The 25,022-nt window shown below is 39.6% G+C and overlaps 2 protein-coding genes across 2 annotated transcripts in view; one reads left to right on the top strand and one right to left on the bottom strand.

Annotated features, from left to right (window-relative positions):
* Positions 1 to 6,110: 6,110 nt before the first annotated feature.
* Positions 6,111 to 9,639, bottom strand: LOC126278337 (mitochondrial potassium channel-like). The gene has a single exon (XM_049978374.1). The coding sequence runs from the start codon at positions 9,178 to 9,180 to the stop codon at positions 8,104 to 8,106; it is 1,077 nt and encodes a 358-aa protein (XP_049834331.1). The 5' UTR covers positions 9,181 to 9,639; the 3' UTR covers positions 6,111 to 8,103.
* Positions 9,640 to 10,011: 372 nt separating this feature from the next.
* Positions 10,012 to 25,022, top strand: part of LOC126278336 (guanine nucleotide-binding protein G(s) subunit alpha) — a 339,303-nt gene continuing 324,292 nt past the window's right edge. The window contains exons 1-2 of the mRNA XM_049978373.1: positions 10,012 to 10,467; positions 10,596 to 10,668. Of these exons, the coding sequence (XP_049834330.1) occupies positions 10,329 to 10,467; positions 10,596 to 10,668 (212 nt within the window). The 5' untranslated portion in view covers positions 10,012 to 10,328. The remainder of the gene's footprint in view (positions 10,468 to 10,595; positions 10,669 to 25,022) is intronic.

Below are 25,022 nucleotides of genomic sequence, written 5' to 3'. Positions count from 1 at the left end.
ACTAGCTACTAACAAAAATATTGTATTGTTACCGATAGCACAAATAATTTTCAATTCAAGTTCACTGGTGCCGTAGACTGCATAGGCTAGACAGTGATCTGGATTTGTGATGGTGGGGTGGGTTGGGAGGGAGATGGTGTTAGCTAGCTTGTGAATCCACACAACTCATGTTCATCATGTCAATGCACTGCTGCTGCCTGGTGAATCCATTGTTGTCAGACAGACAGAGATTTCCCATGGAATTGAATATACTGCCATTTTTAAGACTGGCGGGAATTTTAAAGCAAACACTGAACATTTTTATATTATTTTTGAGTATAAGACATACTTGAATTTTGGAGGCAATTTCTTGAAGATGTAAGTGCATCTTATAGTCTGTAAAATACAGCAGCAGCAACTTGTGCAAAAAAGTACTAGTTTTCTGTGCAAGTGGATTCATAAATAAATGGCTTCAGAAAGACTGACAAGCCTGTTTCCCTCCAAATATAACTGTTAATAGAACAGAGGATTGATTGCAGTACATAGGACACATCCAAAGTCAAGTTAACTGATCCTTAGTTCTGTTTCTCTGACAGGACTTGTATTCTGTTAGGTGCAGAAATGTATCACTGTGGTCAGCAATTACAGTTGCTCTGTCAAAAATCTAATCTTTTCATTCCCCATGAGACACAGCTGGGCTGAAATTTGTCATTCCAGTATCAATGAGCATAATGTGGAAACTTGTCACTGGCTTGCAGTGTCATGCTTTGTTGAAACCTACACTGATGCTAAAATTACCTTGAAAAATTCTCGGACGCTAGAAGCATGGACTCTTACTTGTAGAACTAAACGTATCTAGTTTTGAAGCACATTTTGTGGAATGCACAAGTGATTCAGCAGGAAGGTTTGTAGTGAGACTATTCTGTAATAATGCAAGTTAAGTAGGCAGTTCCTTTTACATAGCAGCAAGATTTTTCTCATGGGTTGACCAGAGGCTCACCAGGGATCCTAAATTGGAAAGACAAACAAATTTTATGAGTAAAATTGTTGTGACACTTGGAACCAGCCAACTGATCCTGCAGGCTTTGTCATATTTGGGTCCATGACCAAGACTACAGACTTATTTGAATGCTCTGCTAAACCCAGAAATGACATCTGACTTAACAGACTGTTAACAGTTGGGCCTTTAAGTCTACAGTTGTGCACCAGTGTGTTGTACTTGCAACTGGTATACATAATATTACATATGAAATGGCAGCAAAAATTCTCACAAATTATTTTTAAGATACTGACTGTATATCTGGTTGTGAAATTATAAAGGAATCAGTTACAATTCAGAGAGAGAGAGAGAGAGAGAGAGAGAGAGAGACACACACACACACACACACACACACACACACACACACACACACCCATCCGCACATGCACAGACACAAGCAGACATATTTAAAGGCAAATGTTTACTACAGAAGAGCATAATGGTCAGTGACTAGTTTACCACTGTTAACACTTATGAATAGTCATTGAAAATGGAGCATTATGTGTTGCAGCAACTTTATGTATGGTGCCACCGGATATATTGCCCAAAACGTGTAACCAATGTACAGCAGGCTTCATCCTAATTGGGAAAAAAAAAGTAGAGGTGAAATATGGTACTACTACATTGCATACTACAGCTGTAAAACAAACATTTAACAGGTGAACTGCTATGAAATTGAATTACCCTGTCATTGTGCAAGAGGAAGCTGACAGGTTTATGGTCTAATACTTTGGGTACTATTCAATCATGGAAAAACACTTATAGAATATAAAAGAACAGTTAGATATGTAACTAAACAGGCACAAGGTCATTCCAACATAATTAAATTCTAACTTGCAGAAAGGAATACTAATTCGCCCAGAATGACAAACTCTATTTTAAACAATCTTCATGGAAGAAGACTTTTGGATTCTGAAAGACCCCAACAAAGATTAAAGTGAAAAGTATTTTCAAAATTTGTCCTGTAAGCATACAGCAATAATTATTAAAATGAGATGAGCAATATTGGAATATTAGCAGCAGAAGAAACAAGATAAAGAGATGAAGGAACAGTGTAGTCGCATGGCTTTTTGGTGTGAAAAGGTGGCTTGCTTTGTGTTTGAGTATGGCATAGTGATAGTGAGAATAAGAATGAATTTAGACTGAACAGTTGAATCCAGAACCACCTCTTGTACTAGCAGCAAAAATAACATCCAAACAAAGTCATCCCTGTTTAAGACTCAGAATGTAATTTTAGATGGTGGTGCAAGTCTTTGGCTGGATTCCGGTAGACAGCAGACAGGGAATTGGAAATCCCGAGATAATCAGACAAAAAGTAAAACATACCGAATAAAATTTTCACTCCGAAGTAGGGGTCTGTCCTGATATGAAACTTCCTGGCATATTAAAACTATGTGCCAGACCGAGACTTGAAGCCTGGACCTTTGCCTTCTGTGAAGTTTGGGAAGTAAGAAATGAGGCACTGGTGGAAATAAAGCCATGAGGATGGGTTCTGAGTCATGTGTAGGTAGCTCAGTCAATAGAGCACTTGCCCACAAAAGACAAAAGTCCCAAGTTCGAGGTCTTAGTCCAACAAACAGTTTTAAGCTGCCAGGGTGTTTAAAAAGATACCTTATTAGTGACAACTGTAACATATCATAGTGTTTGGATCTGGGGCGGTTAACTGTGGGTAACATTAATGTTGAAATTAAATATATTTTAACTTTCTTAGTTTCATAGTGAGCTGGTAGTGTACTGTGTATTATTACATGAAGACTTACAATGAATTAGTGTATAAAAACAGCAGATGAGTAGTGTAAGACGAAGTGAAGTGACACCCCCCCCCCCCCCCCAAAGTAGCTGTCTTTCTCCATCTATACAGACAATAGTGTGGAGACAATATGTGGAAGAGTTGGTCTCAAGACCATTTACAACAAGACAAAGGCACATATATAAGAGATTCAAGTAGCTGGGAGAAGGTAGGTAAGATTGTATACTCTTTGATCTGAGAAGTTGATAATAAAAATTACATATCAACAGGTGCACAGTTCAGAGGAAACAATCAGGAATGCAGTAATATTTTTACTTCAGATGATAACACTATGATGACACAAAACTTGAAGAGGAAAAATTCTTAGAAAGATTTTGGGCCCAAAAGGGGGAGTTGAAACCTAGAAGTGAATATCAAAAGAATTGCATTTAGAACTTGAGGGCAATATTCTAAGAAATCAGACTAAAGAGCGCCTTGGGTAGAATGCCAGTTGTGGGTGATAAAGTATAGGAACACAGGAAAACAAGAACCAAGTGGATTGTTTTATATGGGGATAAAGGTGGAATTGAAGGACAACTGAAGAAATAAGTACATATCAACTAGTATGCCACAGATTAGCAAATATATATATATATGGAAACATTCCACGTGGGAAAAAATATATCTAAAAACAATGATGATGTGACCTACCAAACTAAAGTGCTGGCAGGTCGATACACACACAAACATACACACAAAATTCAAGCTTTACAACCAATGGTTGCTTCTTCAGGAAAGAGAGAAGGAGAGGGAAAGACGAAAGGATGTGGGTTTTAAGGGAGAGGGTAAGGAGTCATTCCAATTCTGGGAGCGGAAAGACTTACCTTAGGGGGGAAAAGGACAGGTACACACACACACACACACACAGATATATTTGTAAAGGCAAAGAGCTTGGGCAGAGATGTCAGTTGAGGCGGAAGTACAGAGGCAAAGATGTTGAAAGACAGGTGAGGTATGAGCGGCGGCAACTTGAAAATAGCGGAGGTTGAGGCCTGGCGGATAACAAGAAGAGAGGATATATTGAAGGGCAAGTTCCCATCTCTGGAGTTCTGACAGGTTGGTGTTAGTGGGAAGTATCCAGATAACCCGGACGGTGTAACACTGTGCCAAGATGTGCTGGCTGTGCACCAAGGCATGTTTAGCCACAGGGTGATCCTCATTACCAACAAATACTGTCTGCCTGTGTCCATTCATGCGAATGGACAGTTTGTTGCTGGTTATTCCCACATAGAAAGCTTCACAGTGTAGGCAGGTCAGTTGGTAAATCACGTGGGTGCTTTAACACGTTGCTCTTCTCTTTGATCGTGTACACCTTCCGAGTTACAGGACTGGAGTAGGTGGTGGTGGGAAGGTGCATGGGACAGGTTTTACACCGGGGGCAGTTACAAGGGTAGGAGCCAGAGGGTAAGGAAGGTGGTTTGGGGATTTCATAGGGATGAACTAAGAGGTTACGAAGGTTAGGTGGACGGCAGAAAGACACTCTTGGTGGAGTGGAGAGGATTTCATGAAGGATGGATCTCATTTCAGGGCAGGACTTAAGGAAGTCGTATCCCTGCTGGAGAGCCACATTCAGAGTCTGATCCAGTCTCGGAAAGTATCCTGTCACAAGTGGGGCACTTTTGTGGTTCTTCTGTGGGAGGTTCTGGGTTTGAGGAAGTGGCTCTGGTTATTTGCTTCTGTACCAGGTCGGGAGGGTAGTTGCGGGAGGCGAAAGCTGTTTTCAGGTTGTTGGTGTAATGGTTCAGGGATTCCAGATTGGAGCAGATTCGTTTGCCACGAAGACCTAGACTATAGGGAAGGGACTGTTTGATGTGGAATGGGTGGCAGCTGTCATAATGGAGGTACTGTTGCTTGTTGGTGGGTGTGATGTGGACGGACGTGTGAAGCTGGCCATTGGACAGATGGAGGTCAACGTCAAAGAAAGTGGCATGGGATTTGGAGTAGGACCAAGTGAATCTGATGGCACTAAAGGAGTTGAGGTTGGAGAGGAAATTCTGGAGTTGTTCTTCGCTGTGAGTCCAGATTATGAAGATGTAATCAATAAATCTGTACCAAACTTTGGGCTGGCAGGCCTGGGTAACCAAGAAGGCTTCCTCTTAGTGACCCATTAATAGGTTGGCGTACGAGGATGGCATCATAGTACCCATGGCTGTTCCCTGTAATTGTTGGTATGTCTGGCCTTCAAAAGTGAAGAAGTTGTGGATCAGGATGAAGCTGGCTAAGGTAATGAGGAAAGAGGTTTTAGGTAGAGTGGCAGGTGATCGGCGTGAAAGGAAGTGCTCCATCGCAGCGAGGCCCTGGACATGTGGAATATTTGCGTATAAGGAAGTGGCATCAATGGTTACAAGGATGTTTCCGGGGGTAACAGATTGGGTAAGGATTCCAGGCGTTCGAGGAAGTGGTTGGTGTCTTTGATGAAGGATGGAGACTGCATGTAATGGGTTGAAGGTGTTGATATATCCAAAAACAAAGCTGATGCGACCCACCAAACAAAAGCGCTGGCAGGTCGACAGACACACACACAAACACAAAAACTCAAGCTCTTGCAACCAACGGCTGCTTCTTCAGGAAAGAGGGAAGGAGAGGGAAAGACAAAAGGATGTGGGTTTTAAGGGAGAGGGTAAGGAGTCATTCCAATCCCAGGAGCGGAAAGACTTACCTTAAGGGGGAAAAAAGGACAGCTATACACTCGTGCGCGCGCCCCCCCACACACACACACACACACACACACACCCGTGTGTGTGTGTGTGTGTGTGTGTGTGTGTGTGTGTGTGTGTGTGTGTGTGTGTCCTTTCTTCCCCTTAAGGTAAGTCTTTCCGCTCCTGGGTTTGGAATGACTCCTTACTCTCTCACATAAAACCCACATCCTTTCGTCTTTCCCTCTCCTTCCCTCTTTCCTGAAGAAGCAACCGTTGGTTGTGAAAGCTTGAATTTTGTGTGTATGTTTGTGTTTGTGTATCTATCGATCTGCCAGTGCTTTGTTTGGAAAGTCACATCAACTTTGTTTTTAGATATATGACAAGAGGCATAGTAGTATTACAAAATAAGAAATAAAATGCCCAATTATGACGAAAAAGCAGCAGGTTCTAGTGACACACATTCTTAAGGTTTACACCTTATACACACACGTGGAGGAGGAGGGAGCATAGAATATCGTAAGTCAAATATCTGTTACATATGTTTGTATAGAAGTATTATCATTTGTTGCTGTAATCAAATTACTTTTAAAAATGTATCAAGAAATAAATGTATGGAAATGTTCACAGTAATTTGCTTCAGCTGAAAATTAAATTTTGAAACCAATTCTCATTTAAGAACAAAATATAAATGCATTTATTTGTTTGTACATAACTACTGAGCACATCTGAATCCTGTTCATATCATGTTTAAACAAAACTTATAAACCATATGATTATACAAATAAAACCCAATATAGTAAGACAGTGCAGTATGCTGTTTTACACATAATTTGCCCATCTTGAGAAATATGTTCAAATTAAAAACAAAAGTTTAGGGAACATAATGATAAGTGCCATTAACAATTGTCAACAATACTACTTGACCAAGTGAGACACCAGTAAAACCTCATTATCCACAGAGCAGCATGAAACTCTGCCGTACAAAACAAGACCACACCAATGACATTTAACATACAGATCATCTTTTGGTTTTTGAGCATCTGTGAAAACTCTGTATTGTTCCAAATGACAATGATGCTATTAGTGATCTAAGTAATGAATGTCTTAGTAATATTTGCAAAGGCTTAAATACTGCCGTGACATAAGTTTTTATTTGAGATACACTTTCTGAGGATGTAAATGCCTGAATATATATCTTTTGTGAAACCTGAATATGCCTATGTTATTGTCAGACTCATTCTCTGTCACACATTTAAGACCTTCTAAGCATAGTGGTATGAAAGTTTCAACAATGGTGAACAGTATTGGTTCATTATATTACTGAACAGATGTACAATTTGGCCACAGAACAGATACTGCAATTGTCATGATGGATTACATGTGTGAAAACAATGTGAGGTCCCTCAGAATAACTAAATGGAATGCAATAAACATGAGTTACATTTCTAATGTGTAATACTGCACAATGGACAAATACCCATTTGCAAGGAAGAATTCTGTACATTTTGTGACTGCTGCACTTTCTCTCCTATAAATCATAAAAAAAACCTTTGTAAAAATTTCATTATTTTGCAGCAAGCAGATGAGTGGTCCCATTTATGTAGTACTGATTTAACTATCTTGTTTTGTATCAATGCATTCGCTCTCACTACTTAGATACTTTCTAGAGACAGGCTTTTATATTCAACAATGTAAAGCAACACCTGCAAAATGCCTCATGTTATATCCCATACTGGACTCGTTACACTGCCTCTGTTAACTTCAATGGGTGTGAAAGACAAATAGGGATATATATATATATATATATAGTTCTCATTTATTACTCTTGTGCAAGTTTATTTTTGTTTTATCTCAGAAGTTCCATTTGGCAGTTATCATTGTATTTCCCTTACTACTCAGGCATCTACACTGTACATATAAAATATAAGTAATTTACAATAATGGTGCCACTCATGCTAAATTATTTAAAATGCAGTTCATACAATAAATTATCAGACTATGTTAAGGGAGCAAGTTATTCATGAGATGGCAGATGCATCTCCTAATGCAGCAGCACTGTATAGCATTTTCCTTGGCCCTCTGACACACACACACACACACACACACACACACACACACACACACATATATATATATATATATATATATATATATATATATATATATATATATATATTCCTGTCCATCGTTGATAATTCAAGGGCAGTTACAATTACTGTGTGTCGCTGACTGGTTACATGATCAAGAAATATGTCACTGTGTGCACTCACATTTTGCAATGACTTGAGCCATTTTATGATATAACAAAATTGTATAAAAATTATGTAACATACACAACAAGAAAATTAAAGTTGTAGTAGTGCACAGAAGAGGAAATATTCTGCTGTATACCAATACATCTGTTTTAAGCATTTTTAAGGCACAGAACACACATTCTCCTTTTTCACTGCACTGTGAAAAAAATGTCAACATATTGGCTGTACACAAAACATGTTACTAATTGCTGGCAGAAAATACAACACATTTGCAAAGCATAACTTCAGTATGTAAAGTAGTAACATTGAACACTGTGGTAACAATTTAGAATTACAACATAAACAATTCTTCACACACAGTGGCTGCCATTATTACCTTCTTTTTAACTGGCACAGATAACATTACACAAGTCCTACATATTTAAGCAAGTGAGGTACAGTTATAACAAGGATAGCTGATCCAACAATTAGTAATTGTGTTGTACGCTGCTGTCTTTGTAGTTGCTGTTCATGTTCAATGGTGACAACAGTGATCTTGTCATTTGCAAATTCCGAAGTCGGAATGTGAGACACAGGTATTGTGGATTTTATCTCCTGCAATTTTTTTTCTATAATTACTGTCTGTTTGTTCAAAGCATCTGTAATAACATCTGTGTTACCAACATTTTTGTGGCGTTCAGCTCGGGTTACATCATTCAGTTTGTTAACCGTATCTTTCAACTGCTGGATCCCTTCAGCATCTGAAAGTGATGCCACAGTTTTCAGTTTATCAATAACACTAGACAGCTCCTCCTCATACTTTGGCAAGATTTCTGCACGAAGTCCTACACTGTCATTATTATTTGCAACAGAATCTGTTATCAATGTCCGCAATTCCTTCATTTTTAATCTATTATTAACTGAGCTCCCAACAACTCCAATTACTGTTCCAATAATGGAACCAATTATTGACCAGTATTTTGTTTTTTCAGCTTGTGCTCGCTCTTGTTCATGACTTTCCTTAACCGCTGAAGAAAGCATGGAAAAGTATTCTCTCTCTTCCCTCTCTAACTGTTGAAATTCAGTCAGTAGTTTCCTTTCTTCCTTCAGTATTTGATGTTCTTGTGTGATTAGCTGAACATAACGATCCTCTCCTCTCGTGGTACTATCCAAGGCAGCATGTATATCCTTCAGTTGGGTTTGAATTTCTGTTACAGCTTTATTTGCTTCTCTCCTCCTTTCCTGTGCGACTATAAACTTTTCTTCAGCTTCAAGTACCCTAGTTTGCGCTCGCCTGACTTCATCCATTCCAGTTACTTCTTCATACCACTTCACTAAGTCTGTTAATTTACGTGTCAACAGACTTTCCTGTTTCTCTGTTAGTACACTGATCGCTGGCTGAGTGTTTGATAAGGCTTTATATAAACAAACTAAAGGTCTTCTTGCCTTTATCCTGAATAATTCGCTGACAATAGTACCTCTACGTAGAGCGACAGCCATACCTAATTTTTCTGTATATCCAGCTATAAAACAGCTGTATAAAGGTTACTAAAATATCTACACACAGAACTAAGGTGTCTGTCTGATTTGGGTAATACACATGACATATGAAGAAGTTTACTAAGCAAATTACAATTTTATGCTGTCTTTTGCCCCTGACTCGGTTGGATTACGTTATGGTACAATACCTGGTGCCCACACTCTATTGCTTCACGAAATGCTGTTATGATCCATTACCGGTGTTTATTAATAGACGGAACGTCAAATATAAGCAGTTTTATAACATAATTCCTAAATGACAGCTTCTAGGAAATAGTGAGTGTGATAGGTGAGCTACAAAAACAAGTACTTTCTCCAAGTCAAACATTATTTACACTGTCACACTATTCCCCATGTCACTGTCACATGTAATACAACTCTGATCAGATGTAAACATCTTGCATGTAGTTGCACAGATAAAACATTTGCAATTTGAAGATCTTTGTTTTAGCAGAGGAAGTTTTAATACAATATTGTGGAATATTGAAGACATCTGTTGCTTTTGTGATCTTTAATGTGTCTAATTCCTGTTGGAATCGTAATGTTTAATTGTGAACCTTATTAATTTAGGCTTTTTAGAAAAAAATATACACATTGTATTCGAATCTTGCAGTGCGAATTACAGTTTGCATTATTTTGATAAGAGGGGTTAAAGCTATTATACCAATGTTATAATTAACTCTTCACATTGTTTATTTATTATTGTATAATGTCAGATACCGATAATTTCTTCCTATCGCCAATAAATATTGACTAAAGTTGATAAGCATTCTACCTTTTTCTTTCAGCGATGTTAGAAAACTTAAGCTCATAGCGATAGATATCCCAGAATGCATCACGTCCCTACCCTTGGCAGTCAAGTGCAAGCTCTGTCTCAGTGTTGTGCGAATTTCGTCTTACGTAAAGGTCTAAATAAACTATGTTTTTAGCGATTTCGTGATGGATGACAAGTGTCGGAATGTGTATGCAGATATGTGTCGTTAAGTGTATTGTGAAGTGCGTGAACCATTAAAGCCTGCAAAATAGGGAATATCTTTTTAAACGCGAGGTAGGGCGAGACCCATCGGTGCTGCCTACCCACCATATTTCTTGATAACTGGCCTGATGCCATGGGTTGTTTTGGTAGCGGAGGCTCAAAAGCGGACCAAGAAGAACGAAAAATTTTAAGTGAACGAAATAAAAAGATAAACGCACAACTCCAAAAGGATAAACAAGTGTATAGAGCAACGCACAGGTTATTATTACTAGGTAAATAAAAGATCAGAGTGCTTTAGTTGATCGTAAAGTCCTGTCAGCCATATTGAGACAGTATGAGATATTTTTGATTAATTTTGTGTTCTGAATTACGCCTGATATGACTTCTGTTTTTTAACAAGGTGCCGGAGAATCAGGGAAAAGCACAATAGTGAAGCAGATGAGGATATTGCATGTCAATGGCTTTAGTGAAGAGTAAGTGTCAGTCTCTCTACATATCTAAGCATGTTTCATTTTGATGTATTTTTGTGTAAATAAGACGCCGGTTTATTGAGAAAGTGGTTGCTGAAGTATCTGAGTGACTTCTCTCATGTATACAAACACGATTCAGATGTTTAGATTCACGCCAATTAGTTTATGTTGATTTCGTTCTCATCCAGTCAAACACTTGTTTGGAACGCCGCTTAGTCGTCGTACATAATCGTTATAATATCATTTACTCCACTGGAATTATGCAAATTAATCATCCTTGGGTAATCCAAGAAAAATTTATTTGTGTGGGCATACATTTGAAATGCGGTTGTTTTTGTTGACTTACTCTGGGACTAGCTATCAACACGATACATAAACAGTGGGAGTGCAGACAGATGAAAATGAGTCTGGAAGAAATGTCGTATTACTGTAATTACACCATGTGAAGATCATTTGTAGTTGCTCCATTGGTAAATGTATTTTCGAAAACAGGTTACCATCAGTCATTAATGCTTTTAAATTATAGTCTTTGTGTTACTGTGGTACAGAAATTCTTGTTTGGGGAAGTAATTTTAGCGCTCAGGCCACTGATATTTACATTAATCTTAGTTATTTGAGTACAACACAATTACCATTATGATTTTTGAGCAATTATTTATGTGAAATTTCTATGTGCAATTTAAGACATACGTGTCATCTTCATTTTTAGATGTATCCTAGCTGAAAAAAGAAAAAGAAGGTAAAAAAAATTGCAGAGTTCGTTAATTTCTTTGAATATCTCTCTTTGATGAACTGTTGGTGTGGCCAGATTCTACCCATATTTTAATGTTATGATCAATTCCTTGCTCAAACTTCAGAATGGTATGATTCTCCCTACAACCTACCCTGTTTCGTTTTTATGAGGCTCTGATAAAATTGTATTAATACACTTCTCTAATTTTGCTATTTTTCCAATTACAGCAGAGCAATGAACAAGTTCGCTTTTCATATTCGTCCTTATCCTTCTAGAAAATAAATTGCTACTTCTCATTAAAACTGTTGTGTATGTAAGCTTTCACAGAAGTTGTTTATGAATTTCTTGGTTCTTGTTACTGCATCATATTACCTAGAATGTGGGTTCAAAGATTTTGGATAAAGTGATGCAGTATCAAAACAGTAGAACTTAGTACTACAATAGGGCCTATATTATTGCCTCAGTATTCTTAGCTTCTGTAATTGGCAATTTATTTATTTCCACAGTTTTGTGTAATTTTGTATCATTTCGTATGTAATGATCTTCCAATTTAGCCATCAGAGTTCACTTTATAGCTGACTCAAAGCACCATTTACCCAGAATGTATTACTAATTACTTTTTCCTGTACTTGTATGGTGGAACTGTCTATCCTATACAGGTTCCTAAGTTTGTGCTGTAGTGTGGCACATAAACTCAATCCATTGTGCACTCTGCTAAATAATAGGAACTTGCAGTTCCGTATCTGCCCACGAACTTCTTGATGCTCTGTGTACAGAAACGTTATTTTGATAGTCATTTTCTGTTAGCTTTTTGGTTTTTTTCTTTTCATTGCCCCCCCCCCCCCCTCCCAGACATTTTGTGTGTATAAATAGGTACAATAATGACTACGTTGTCCTTTGGGTAATGCCTGTTAAAATTTGTTGCCCTGTATTCGAGCCACTTCTTTTTCTATATAAATTGTTCTGGTTGACATTTGATTTTTCTGAAGATGAGAAAACTGCCTATAAACCTTTGCTTCACTTAAACTTGACTCATCTGAAAATTGAAATGGCTTAACTTTAAACTACTCTTTCACATTTTCAATGGGTGAATCACAATAATTATGACAATTCAACTTGTTGGATACAGTGTTTGTTTGGGAGGGTAAAAATAGCCAATTGTTCAATTGGAAGAAACTAATTCTTGACTTCGGAGTCAGTCTTGAAATGTCTTCTTTGTGTCTTTCAAGACCACCTCTGTTACCTGTATATGGCGATGTCCCTGATTTGTGTCCTGTACCAGGCATTTGGAAACAGTGATCATTGTCGCTGAACTCTTTATCAACTGTCTACTTCCTTCCGAAAGGCCTGTCGGCACCACCCACTGTAGCACTAAAATAAAAACTATTGTTTGAAGGGGAAAAAAATCACAAGACATATTTCGTTGAAATATGTAGAGATTACTCTGAAAATATAGTTTAAGTGCCTGTTTAATAATAGTGACTGAGTTAAGGGGAGTTAGAAATTTTTTTATTTCTTTTTTTTCCCCCCTTCACATTTTCGAATTTTTCTCTCATTATAAAATTTGCGATTTTCCAAATGAAATGGTACACATATCACTTATAAACTCCATAGGGAAGTATTTTATTTTTTTAAATGTAATCTACACTGGTTGAAAATTTAAAATTTTTTACGTGTGTTGCTTCAGGATCTAGTGAAATCGATAACTTTTTTATATAGAAGGCTGTGGACTGCTGGGTTATAAAACTTAAACTACATGTTTGTATTGGTATCACTGTCAAAAACAATATCGTGTCGTTTCATGGTATAAACACGCGTTGAATGCTGAAGTGCTAACGTTTTTCCAAGGAAACGTGACAAATAGATTGGTAAATCTCTCAAAAAGTAAAGTATGATGCCAAAACAAAGTGTTTTTTCGAAACGTGGTTTTCATGCTAATAGATTTTCAAATAAAGGGAAACATTGTGTTCAACATGAGGCGCATGAAATTACAGACAATGAAATGCAGTATCCAGAGAAACATCCATTAGTGCTTCGATGATTAAGATAAAACATTGTGATACAGTTTTCTCGAAACAAAAGTGATGTAAATGATACGTTAGGTTATATTCTGAGAGATTTCCACATCCTAACAGGGGTGTTAGGTGAAAGTGTATGTTGTAAAATAGGTGGAGGACCAGTTAGTTCACATGAAGACAGGGATGTATCAAATGGACTAGCCAGGAAACGTATTACTAATAGTGCCAGTTGTAAATATACTCATTCATTTTGGAATTCTGATAAGTGTAAAGATAATGATTTTGAAGTGAATATTAGGTTGTTTTATGGATTGATAGCTATTGGCAAAGGACACACAGCAGCTGAAACAATGTCTGCCATGATGAATTTGCCAAGCCCACCTTGTAAAATCGACAAGTATACAGGATTTATTGGAGCTGCTGTGGAATCTATTGTAAGTGAGTCAACAAAGGGTGCTGTAAACGAAGCTGTTGAAATAAATGATGGTATGACTGACATACCAGTAGCTTTTGATGGCACTTGGCAGAAGTGCAGCTACAGTTGTAAGAATTCTGTTGCTACACTGACAATGTAGATACTGGAAAGGTAATATATTTCCATATTTCAACCAAACATTGCTATAAGTGTAAATCAGGGAATGAAGACGTTAATATCTGTGATAGAGATTATGAAGGAACAAGTGGCAGTATCGAAGCCTTTGCAGCTATTGAAATTTTTAGTTGATCTGTGAACGAAAGGGGAGTGTGTTACACTAAGTTCTTAGGTGATGAAGACCCAAAAGCGTAAAACAGTGTAGTAGCTGCTCAGCCTTATGGTGAGAAGATTATCACAAAACTGGGATGTGCTGGTCATGCCCAGTCCAGCAGAGGATGGGTGCCAGGGTGAGGAAGTTTAAACAAAGTTTGAGAGACAAGAAACTTTCTGATGGTAAAACCATAAGAGGCAGGCTGACAGACAAAATGGTTGATGAACTACAGAAGTATTATGGGATGGTCATTTGAAATAATCCTGAGGATTTGTTGAAAATGAAGCAGGCAGTATGGGCTACCTTCTTCCACAGATTGTCAATTGATGAAAATACAGTACACCACCTTTACCCTCCTGGGCCTGATTCATGGTGCAATTACCGCAATGCCCCGTACTCAAACAGTTCATACAGCCATAAACATTCCTGCTCAGCAGCGGTCATGGATATCAGTAAACCTATTTACAGAGACCTGGCAAATCCTGAATTACTGAAGAAGTGTCTGCATGGCCAGGCTCAAAATCCCAATGAGTCTTTCAATAATTTTATATGGACTCCCTTACCAAAAAATGTTTTTGTTGGAACGAAGACACTAAAGTGGGGGGGGGGGGGGGGGTCAGTGATGGTGTTATTGCTTTTAATGATGGCCACATTGGTAGGGTGAAATTGCTACGTCATATGGGAATTAATCTTGGAGCAAACTGCATCAGAGAACTTGAGCGGATGGACAAGGTTCGGATTGATAAAACAGAGTATGTAGCACAATTGTCCACTAAGGAGTTCAGAAAGAAGAAAAGACTTAAAAAAGATCAAGAGGATGATATACAGTATGGTGCAAGGTGCTTCTGAGTAACTAAAAATAAAAAATTAAGCACACATTATGTGAATTACAGTCTTTTGAAATTTTAGAAGCCGTTCCTGAAAATTTACATTTTCTGTTGCATTTTCGTTGTGTATTATTAAAATTATTTAGGATAACATATACAAAAAAAGTTCACAAAATTTTAATCGTGCAATTTAAAAAATGTATTTCTGAAAGCAGTGTCTGAAATGCAATTATTGTAGTTCGGTAGGCTCAGAACATAAAGTTTAATGTCATGTAAAAGTTTCAAGTCAATGGTTGCTGAAAAGCCGAGTCACTAAATTTAACATTGTCGGGGTAGGTCAGTCCATCTCTTCTTAAATAAAGAATGAAATTAGGTCTGATATGCTGTTAATTATTGATGTTAACGATAGTGACTGAGAACTAGCCCATGTACCTAAGAATGACAGAGGAAATTGGTTGTGGCCCATTCAAGGAAGCAGCCCAGTATTCATCCCAAGTACCTTGTGCAGCATGGAAAGCCCTAAATGAGGATAACTGTATTTAATGTTTAGAGATGCAGGATGATATTTTTGGTATTATTTATGCGGGTGTGTTACAACCTCATTGCTCATCTTTGGTTTTACGGTTGCAAAGGAAGGCAAGAAACTGAAAAATGGGTGAAAAGAGAAATTAAAATGAAAATGAAAAAAAAAATGCTGTTAATCAAATAATTTCATTTCCCATCTTTTTGTCTTTGCTTAAAGGAAGGTATATGTGTTTCACATAAAGATGGGGTGTAGTCAAATTGCATGATATGGCAGGGTGTTTCTTCAAAAGCTCGTTAAGTAAATTTGGAACTCTGCTCAGTGAGGTTAGGTATAGTTACATCTGTTGCTAAGCATCACCTTCATACATTTGAGGTGTAAATTTTGTGTAGTGATGCTCTGCAGCCAGTCCAAATGCTTTTTATTTCCTCATAACTTATTGTTGGGCTACTTCAGCTGGAGATATAATTTTTAATTTTATGTGAATTTTGTAGTTGAACTGTGTTTCTTTTCATTCATTCTTTATTGTAGTAAATGTAAAGTTTTACTTAATTTATCATCAAAACTGTTGAACATAATTTTGACAAATATTCTCTCTTCCATTGTCTTTAATTCATTTGTGCGTTAGTAGTAATTGCAGGAAATCGTACAAGGAGAAAAATATTTTTACTGTTCCTTAGTGGTCATCTTTCCTTATTTTAAAATTGAAAAATAGGAACTTTCCTTTTTGTCACAAATTATTTCTTAACTCTGGAGGAGAATTGTCGTTTGAATTTGTGATTACAACATAATTTTTTCCCAGTGGAGATTCAGACCATTTCTCGTTAGAGGGCTGCTAGTTTTATGTTAATGTTTTTAGAATTGTTGTTGGTAAATTGTGTGGGTAGTGACTGTGATTCTGGGGAAAATTTGAAACATTGGGTTGATTGAATAGCATTATTGAACAATGGGAGAATAATGGTAGTACTAGTTTTAAATGTGTTACATGTGTTAGAAAAGTCATACAGTTCATGGGCAAGTATTGTGAGTTTTTGTTTCCAACATTAGTTGTAGTAATTAGTTATTTTATTTTCTCGCTGATCAATATTCTCTAATTATTGTCCCCTATTTTTGAAGTTGCACTATAATAAATTTGTGTGTAGCTTTTTGTGCTATTAAGTAGGAAAAACAAGCCATATTTATTGAGAGTTGCAACTTTATTCGTAAGTCATCCTCATCACCCTCTCTGTGTTAAAACAGTTCAAAATTATTAAAATGAAGCTCAGTTGTGGAACATGTGATGCAAAATGTGGGCTTAAATACTGGTCCAATCAGAAATATCATCAGTTCTTTCAACAGTAACGTTTAGACAGCTTGAACATTGCTTTCTTTTCTGCCACATATAGTATTGCAAAGATAATACTGTAATTCATAAGCAGTGGGTTACTTTTATTTTACACACATCTGTCTTGTCTCTCATAAACATAGTTGCTGCAACACGACTGTTGACATAATCTAACCTGGATCAAACACGGTGCGCACTGGTTAGCACACTGGACTCTCATTTGACATGATTATGTTTCGAACCTGTGCCCAGCCATCCTGATTTAAGTTTTCCATGATTTTCTTAAATTGCTTCAGGTAAATGTCAGAATGGTTCCTTTGAAAGGGTACAGCCGATTTCCTTCCCCATCCTTCCCTAATCCAATGGGACAGATGACCTCGCTGTGTGGTCCTCTCCGTCCAAATCAGCTAACCAACCTAATCTGAAGAGAAAAAAGAAAGGAAAGGATAATTTGCTGCTTCATGTGTTGAAATTGCTGTTTATGGTGATTGTCTGTTGTCGTAGGATGGTTATATTTGGGGTGGGGAAGAATTACTGACATTAATGCTTGACAAACTCCTGGAGTGTATTTATTGTACATGATAATGGTGATAAATTATTTCTTTTTTGTGTATGTTTGTTTCACCACAATTTTGGCATTTGTTAGATATCCAATACATTGAATTTGGCAATGTTGGTGGCTGGATCCTTTCTTGACAGCATCACTCCCTTCCTGGAATTAATTTGTGTACTTCATATATGCATCTAGTGTAGATCTCATGTTCAAGTGTGGTAATGTTTTCTAAATGTTTGTGTAAACTGTAACTGAGGCTGAAAGTGGTTATCAGCCCGGCATTTACCTAATTGGATGTGAAAAAAATGCCTAAGAGCTTGATCCAGGCTGGCTGCTCACCAATCCTTGTTGTTAATCTACTAGGCGGATTATAGCAGGTGCTGGTTCAGGTGCCTGTGCGCTGATGGCAGTGTGTTAGTGCACTGAGGGCAGGTGAAGGTGATATCTGACAGTTACGTCCCAAATCTATAGTGTTATCATAAAATTTCAAAGTATCTAACAAAAGAAAATAAATGAAGAAGATAACTTTGCCAGGAACTGAAGATAAAAAAAGGGGAATACATTTGTTGGAAATCAAACGGTGGAAAATCCAGCATGGAATGACAACAGTATCATAAAAAGGATAGATTGCTACTCGCCATATAGAGGAGACACTGAGTTGCAGACAAGTCAAAACAAATAGAATGCTATACATTTGAGCTTTCAGCCTAAAGGCCTTCTTCTAAAGTAGAAAACGCACACACATTCTCACGACCACAACTGCACATGCACAACCACTCTCTGGCCACTGACATAGGGCTGCGTACAGCAACTGAACCTGACAGGAGAAGCACTCTGTGCGTGGTGAAAGTAAGGACGACGCTAGGCAGGGAAGAGGAGGGATAGCAGGGTAGATGTGGGAACAGATATGGTGTTGCTTGTGGAAGAGTGCAGGGATGTGGTAGGAACAGGATAGGGCAGGTGGATGCAGTAGGAAATATTAAGGGTGGCAGGAAGAGGAGAGAGTGGGAAAAGGAGGGAAGTGGGGGGGGGGGGGGGCAGGACTAGGACTATGTTGCTGGAATGAAGAGCTGTGTAGTGCTGGTGTTGGAGCAGGGTAAGGGAGAGGTAAGTGAAGGACAGGGGCTAGCGAAGGTTGGGGCAAGGAGGTTTTTGGGAATGTAGGATTTATTGCAGAGAGAGAGAGTTTGCACGTGAGCGATTCAGAAAATCTGGTGTTGGTAGGAAGCATCCAGACGGCACAGGCTGTGAAGCAGTCATTGAAGTGAAGCATGTTATTGGGCAGCATTTTCAGCATCTCCGTGATTGAGCTGTCTATTGGCCGCCTCTCGTTGGTGACCATTCATGCCAATAGAGAGCTCGTTGTCATGCCCACGTAGAAAGTAGTATAACGATTGTAGCTTAGTTTGTATATCACATGACTGCTTTCACAAGTAGCTCTGCCTTTAATAGGATAGGAGATGCCTTTGACCTGTCTGGAGTAGGTAGTGGAAGGAGGATGAGTGTGGCGTGTGTTGCATCTAGGTCTATTACTGGGATATGAGCCATGAGGAAAGGGGTTGAGAGCAGGGGTGGAGTAGGGTTGTATAAGGATATTCTGTAGGTTTGTTAGGTGGTGGAATACCATTGTGGGAGGGTTGGTAAGGATAGTGAGCAGGCTATTCCTCATGCCAGGACACAAGAAGTAGTAGTCAAAGACATAGGTACTGATGTAGCTTCCTTGAAGTAGAGGTCAGCATCGAGGAAGGTGTCTGAGAACCAGGTGAAGCAAGGTAGAAGGCTTTGAGTATCTGGAGGAATGTGGATAGGGTGTCTCACCCTCAGTCCAGATTACGAAGATGTTATCAGTTAATCTGAACAAATATGAGGGATTTGATAGGTTGGTATAGGATGACAACATATGGGTGTCCCTTGCTCTACCACATTTTTGTTTCGACAAGTAATTGCAGATGAGGATATATTTGGTGATGGTAGCCAGGAAGCAAGTTGTGGGTTTGGAGTCAAGCCGGGTGTTAGGAAAGGTAGTGTTCAGTAGTGTCAAGATGTGGTTGTTAAGGGAGTTTAGTGTAGAGCAGCATGGCATCAACAGTGATGAACAGGGCGCTATGTGGTAAAGGAACAGGAACTATGGAGAGGCTGTGGAGGAAATGTTGGTATTGTCCTCCACCTCAAGGATGGTGACATCAGTATCTGCCAAACACCAGCAACCACTTTGACAGGTGACACACATTTCATTCCAAGAAGTCCCTAGCCAAACACAGACATCACATCTGTAGTGTTGGACAGGTCCTCTCCCCATTTATAAGGGGTCTCACTGGTTTCTTTACAGACCAAAATTACCCTCTCAACCTTGTCTGAAAACAGATACACCATGCCTTGTCTTTCCATTTATCTGCCGCCTCTCACATACCCACCTCTTGGGAAAACCACTCCCCATCCGTCAGCCGGAGGTACCTCATCCTCCTCTGGCTTCTCTAGCTAGGAAGAGGTCTCTTGGGACTCTTCCCTTCCATGATTCTTGCTGGTCCATAACCAGACGCCAGCCAGGGGCTGAAGGAGACACAGGTTGATGTCTGTCCTCCTGTGTACTTGAAATTAGTTCAGGGAAACCTTCTCAGTCCTCGTCTTCTGAGGAGGAGGAGGATAAAAAGAAATCTTCTAAGACAAAGGAAACTCTGATGGGTCTCCACATTAATGGACTCTGCACATATGCCTTCTGTGCCAAAGGTGGAGATCCCGGTGGCCCCTGAGGCACCTGATCTCCCCAGGCAATGTGCCACTGAACCTATGTGAGCCCATGCCAACATCTCATCTGGTGGCCATACATGACCCCAGCTCACTACCTGCCCACGCAGCTCCCCCCTCCCCCACCCCCTAAACCTTCCATTTCTGGTCACTTCATGCCCCAACAGTAGTCAGTCAGTTTTATCTGCCAGTGGAATTGTAATGGGTTTTTCCACCCACCTGGTGGAGCAACAGCAGCTTTCAAGCCCATACACTGCATTCTGTTTTGCCATCCAGGAAACATGGTTTCCAGCTGTTTGGACCCTTGCCCTTTGTGGCTACTGAGGTTATTTTATGAATCATACTAGTTCAGATAGTGAAGGGAGACGAAAATTTAATAGTAATGGGTGACTGGAATTCGAGTGTAGGAAAAGGGAGAGAAGGAAACATAGTAGGTGAATATGGATTGGGGCTAAGAAATGAAAGAGGAAGCCGCCTAGTAGAATTTTGCACAGAGCACAACATAATCATAGCCAACACTTGGTTTAAGAATCATGAAAGAAGGTTGTATACGTGGAAGAACCCTGGAGATACTAAAAGGTATCAGATAGATTATATAATGGTAAGACAGAGATTTAGGAACCAGGTTTTAAGTTGTAAGACATTTCCAGGGGCAGATGTGGACTCTGACCACAATCTATTGGTTATGACCTGTAGATTAAAACTGAAGAAACTGCAAAAATGTGAGAAATTAAGGAGATGGGACCTGGATAAACTGAAAGAACCAGAGGTTGTACAGAGTTTGAGAGAGCATAAGGGAACAATTGACAGGAATAGGGGAAAGAAATACAGTAGAAGAAGAATGGGTAGCTCTGAGGGATGAAGTAGTGAAGGCAGCAGAGGATAAAGTAGGTAAAAAGACGAGGGCTGCTAGAAATCCTTGGGTAACAGAAGAAATATTGAATTTAATTGATGAAAGGAGAAAATATAAAAATGCAGTAAATGAAGCAGGCAAAAAGGAATACAAACGTCTCAAAAATGAGATCGACAGGAAGTGCAAAATGGCTAAACAGGGATGGCTAGAGGACAAATGTAAGGATGTAGAGGCTTATCTCACTAGGGGTAAGATAGATACTGCCTACAGGAAAATTAAAGAGGCCTTTGGAGAGAAGAGAACCACGTGTATGAATATCAAGAGCTCAGATGGCAACCCAGTCCTAAGCAAAGAAGGGAAGGCAGAAAGGTGGAAGGAGTATATAGAAGGTTTATACAAGGGTGATGTACTTGAGGACAATATTATGGAAATAGAAGAGGATGTAGATGAAGACGAAATGGGAGATACGATACTGCGTGAAGAGTTTGACAGAGCACTGAAAGACCTGAGTCGAAACAAGGCCCCGGGAGTAGACAACATTCCATTAGAACTACTGACAGCCTTGGGAGAGCCAGTCATGACAAAACTCTACCAGCTGGTGAGTAAGATGTATGAGACAGGCGAAATACCCTCAGACTTCAAGAAGAATATAATAATTCCAATCCCAAAGAAAGCAGGTGCTGACAGATGTGAAAATTACCGAACTATCAGTTTAATAAGTCACAGCTGCAAAATACTAACCCGAATTCTTTACAGACGAATGGAAAAACTGGTAGATGCGGACCTCGGGGAGGATCAGTTTGGATTCCGTCGAAATGTTGGAACACGTGAGGCAATACTGACCTTACGACTTATCTTAGAAGAAAGATTAAGAAAAGGCAAACCTACGTTTCTAGCATTCGTAGATTTAGAGAAAGCTTTTGACAATGTTGACTGGAATACTCTCTTTCAAATTCTAAAGGTGGCAGGGGTAAAATACAGGGAGCGAAAGGCTATTTACAATTTGTACAGAAACCAGACGGCAGTCATAAAAGTCGAGGGGCATGAAAGGGAAGCAGTGGTTGGGAAAGGAGTGAGACAGGGTTGTAGCCTCTCCCCGATGTTATTCAATCTGTATATTGAGCAAGCAGTAAAGGAAACAAAAGAAAAATTTGGAGTAGGTATTAAAATTCATGGAGACGAAGTAAAAACTTTGAGGTTCGCCGATGACATTGTAATTCTGTCAGAGACGGCAAAGGACTTGGAAGAGCAGTTGAACGGAATGGACAGTGTCTTGAAAGGAGGATATAAGATGAACATCAATAAAAGCAAAACGAGGATAATGGAATGTAGTCAAATTAAATCGGGTGATGCTGAGGGAATTAGATTAGGAAATGAGACACTTAAAGTAGTAAAGGAGTTTTGCTATTTAGGAAGTAAAATAACTGATAATGGTCGAAGTAGAGAGGATATAAAATGTAGACTGGCAATGGCAAGGAAAGCGTTTCTCAAGAAGAGAAATTTGTTAACATCGAATATAGATTTATGTATCAGGAAGTCGTTTCTGAAAGTATTTGTTTGGAGTGTAGCCATGTATGGAAGTGAAACATGGACGATAACTAGTTTGGACAAGAAGAGAATAGAAGCTTTCGAAATGTGGTGCTACAGAAGAATACTGAAGATAAGGTGGATAGATCACGTAACTAATGAGGAGGTATTGATTAGGATTGGGGAGAAGAGAAGTTTGTGGCACAACTTGACTAGAAGAAGGGATCGGTTGGTAGGACATGTTTTGAGGCATCAAGGGATCACAAATTTAGCGTTGGAGGGTAAAAATCGTAGAGGGAGACCGAGAGATGAGTACACTAAGCAGATTCAGAAGGATGTAGGTTGCAGTAGGTACTGGGAGATGAAGCAGCTTGCACAGGATAGAGTAGCATGGAGAGCTGCATCAAACCAGTCTCAGGACTGAAGACAACAACAACAACTAACAGAAAGTATCGAGTGCAGTTTGTACAAATGTGCTGGACTCTATATATAGTGGCCTTGTGCCTCTTGATACTCCATTGGAGCCTGTGGCTGTTCATGTACAGACACATCAGGATTTTGTAATCTGTAATGTTTATCTCCCACCCGATGGTGTTTTGTCCCAGGATGTACTGAATGCATTACTTGCTCACCTCCTCTCACCATTCCTATTCTAGGTAGATTCCAGCCCCCATAACCCATTGTGGAGTGGAACAATGATAACTGATCACTGGCCATTGTAAAGACATCAGAACTTTAGTGGCACAACTTGACTTTTGCCTGTTGAACTCTGGTGCCCCACATATTTCAATGTTGCACACAGGGCTTATTCAATCATTGATCTCTCCTTTCACAGTCCTGGTCTTCTTCCATCTATCCACTAGAGGGTCTAATATGACCTGTGTGGTAGTAATCAGATATTCCTGTCCCTCCCCCAGAATTGCTTCTGTGGACGTTTGCCCAGATGGGTTCTCTGTAATGCTAACTGGGATGCACTTCTGCTGTCATCCTTAGCTCCCCATCATAAGACAGTATCAATATGGTTGTTCAGCATACATCAGCAGCCATTCTGTTCGCAGCCAGTAAAGTCATCCCTCTTCCTCAGGACACACTGTTCCCTCCCCCCGTTGGAAGACAGTACCCTGATGGACCCCAGCGATCGCTGCAGCCAATAGAGAACATAGGTGGGCTCTCCAATGCCATAATTGGCACCCTTCACCAAAGCATCTCACTGCCTTTCAAACAGCTAGGTGCCCTTGTTCCCTATTTCATAAAATTACGAAGACAAGGAACCTTGGATCAGTATGTTTGCACCATTGGGTCACGTACCTAACAATCACAGATATGGACAGAGATCAGATGACTCTACAGCTTCCAGTCTCAAGCAGGTGTACCAAGTATTTCCTTAGAAGGTGCCATTTACACTGATCCAGACGCTGTTGCTGAGCATTTTGGCGATCATTACACTCACGCATTTGCTTCTGAGAACTAACACCCTGCCTTTCAACTCATATAACAGCAGGAGGAGCGAATGTGCTCATCTTTTATTACCCTCCTCCAGGAGCCGCTCCATTCAGTGAATGGGAACTCACTAGTGCCTTAGCCTATTGCCCAGATACAGCCCCCCAGGTGAGACCCAAGTTCACAGGCAAATGCTGAAACATCTCTCAGTGGATCGTCAATGTTACATCCTTGTCCTCCTCAATCGGATCTCGAATGAGGATGAGTTCCTGCCTCAGTGGCAATGAAGTGCAATAGTTGCAGTACTGAAACTGAGTAAGAACTCCCTCAAGGACAGTTATCACCCAGTCAGCCTTACTGACATTCTTTGTAGTTGCTCGAATGCATGATGATCAAGCAGTTATGTTGGCTGCTTGAGTATCAAGGCATTTTGGCTGCATCTCATTGTGGTTTTTGCAAAGGCCACTCCACTGCTGATAATTTGGTTCATGTGGAGTTCACCATCAGGGCAGCGTTGGCACGTTGTCAGCACCTCACTGCTGCCTTTTCTAACCTGCATAAGGCTTGTGACGTAATATGATGTGGTATTACCACATCCTTGGTTCATAACACAAGTGGAGTGTCACGAGTCCACTCCCAGTTTTTGTCAAGAACTTCCTGTCGCACCATACATTAATGGGGGCACTTCACTCAGTACCTTCTCCCCCCCCCCCCCCTCTATCCAAGACAGTGGAGTTCTGCAGGCTGTTTACTGAGTGTCCCCACTTTCTGGTGCCATCAATGGTCTAGCGGCAGCTGTGGGGTCTCCAGAATCGCCCTCCTTATATGCCGATGATTTTTGCCTTTATTATTGCTCCTCTAGTATGGTTGGGGCTGAGCGTAGCCTACAGGATGCCATGAAAGGCCGTGTCGTGCACTTATGTCACAGTCATAATGCCTACCCACACCCAGAGCTTTATGTAGACAGTTAGTCAGTTCTTGTAGTTCAGGTACACAGCTTTCTGGGACTAGTCTTCGAATCTCAGCCGATGTGGATTTCCCACCTTCGCCAACTTAAGCGAAAATGCT

The sequence above is a fragment of the Schistocerca gregaria genome, chromosome 6 (assembly GCF_023897955.1).
Source record: "Schistocerca gregaria isolate iqSchGreg1 chromosome 6, iqSchGreg1.2, whole genome shotgun sequence".
Classification (NCBI taxonomy): Eukaryota; Metazoa; Arthropoda; class Insecta; order Orthoptera; family Acrididae; genus Schistocerca; species Schistocerca gregaria.
The sequence above is the reverse complement of the archived record's forward strand: the minus strand, read 5'-3'. Positions and strand labels throughout refer to the sequence as shown.

Coding starts and splice junctions, on each gene's coding strand:
- LOC126278337 (XM_049978374.1), bottom strand. CDS start 9,180: ATGGCTGTCGCTCTACGTAGAGGTACTATTGTCAGCGAATTATTCAGG.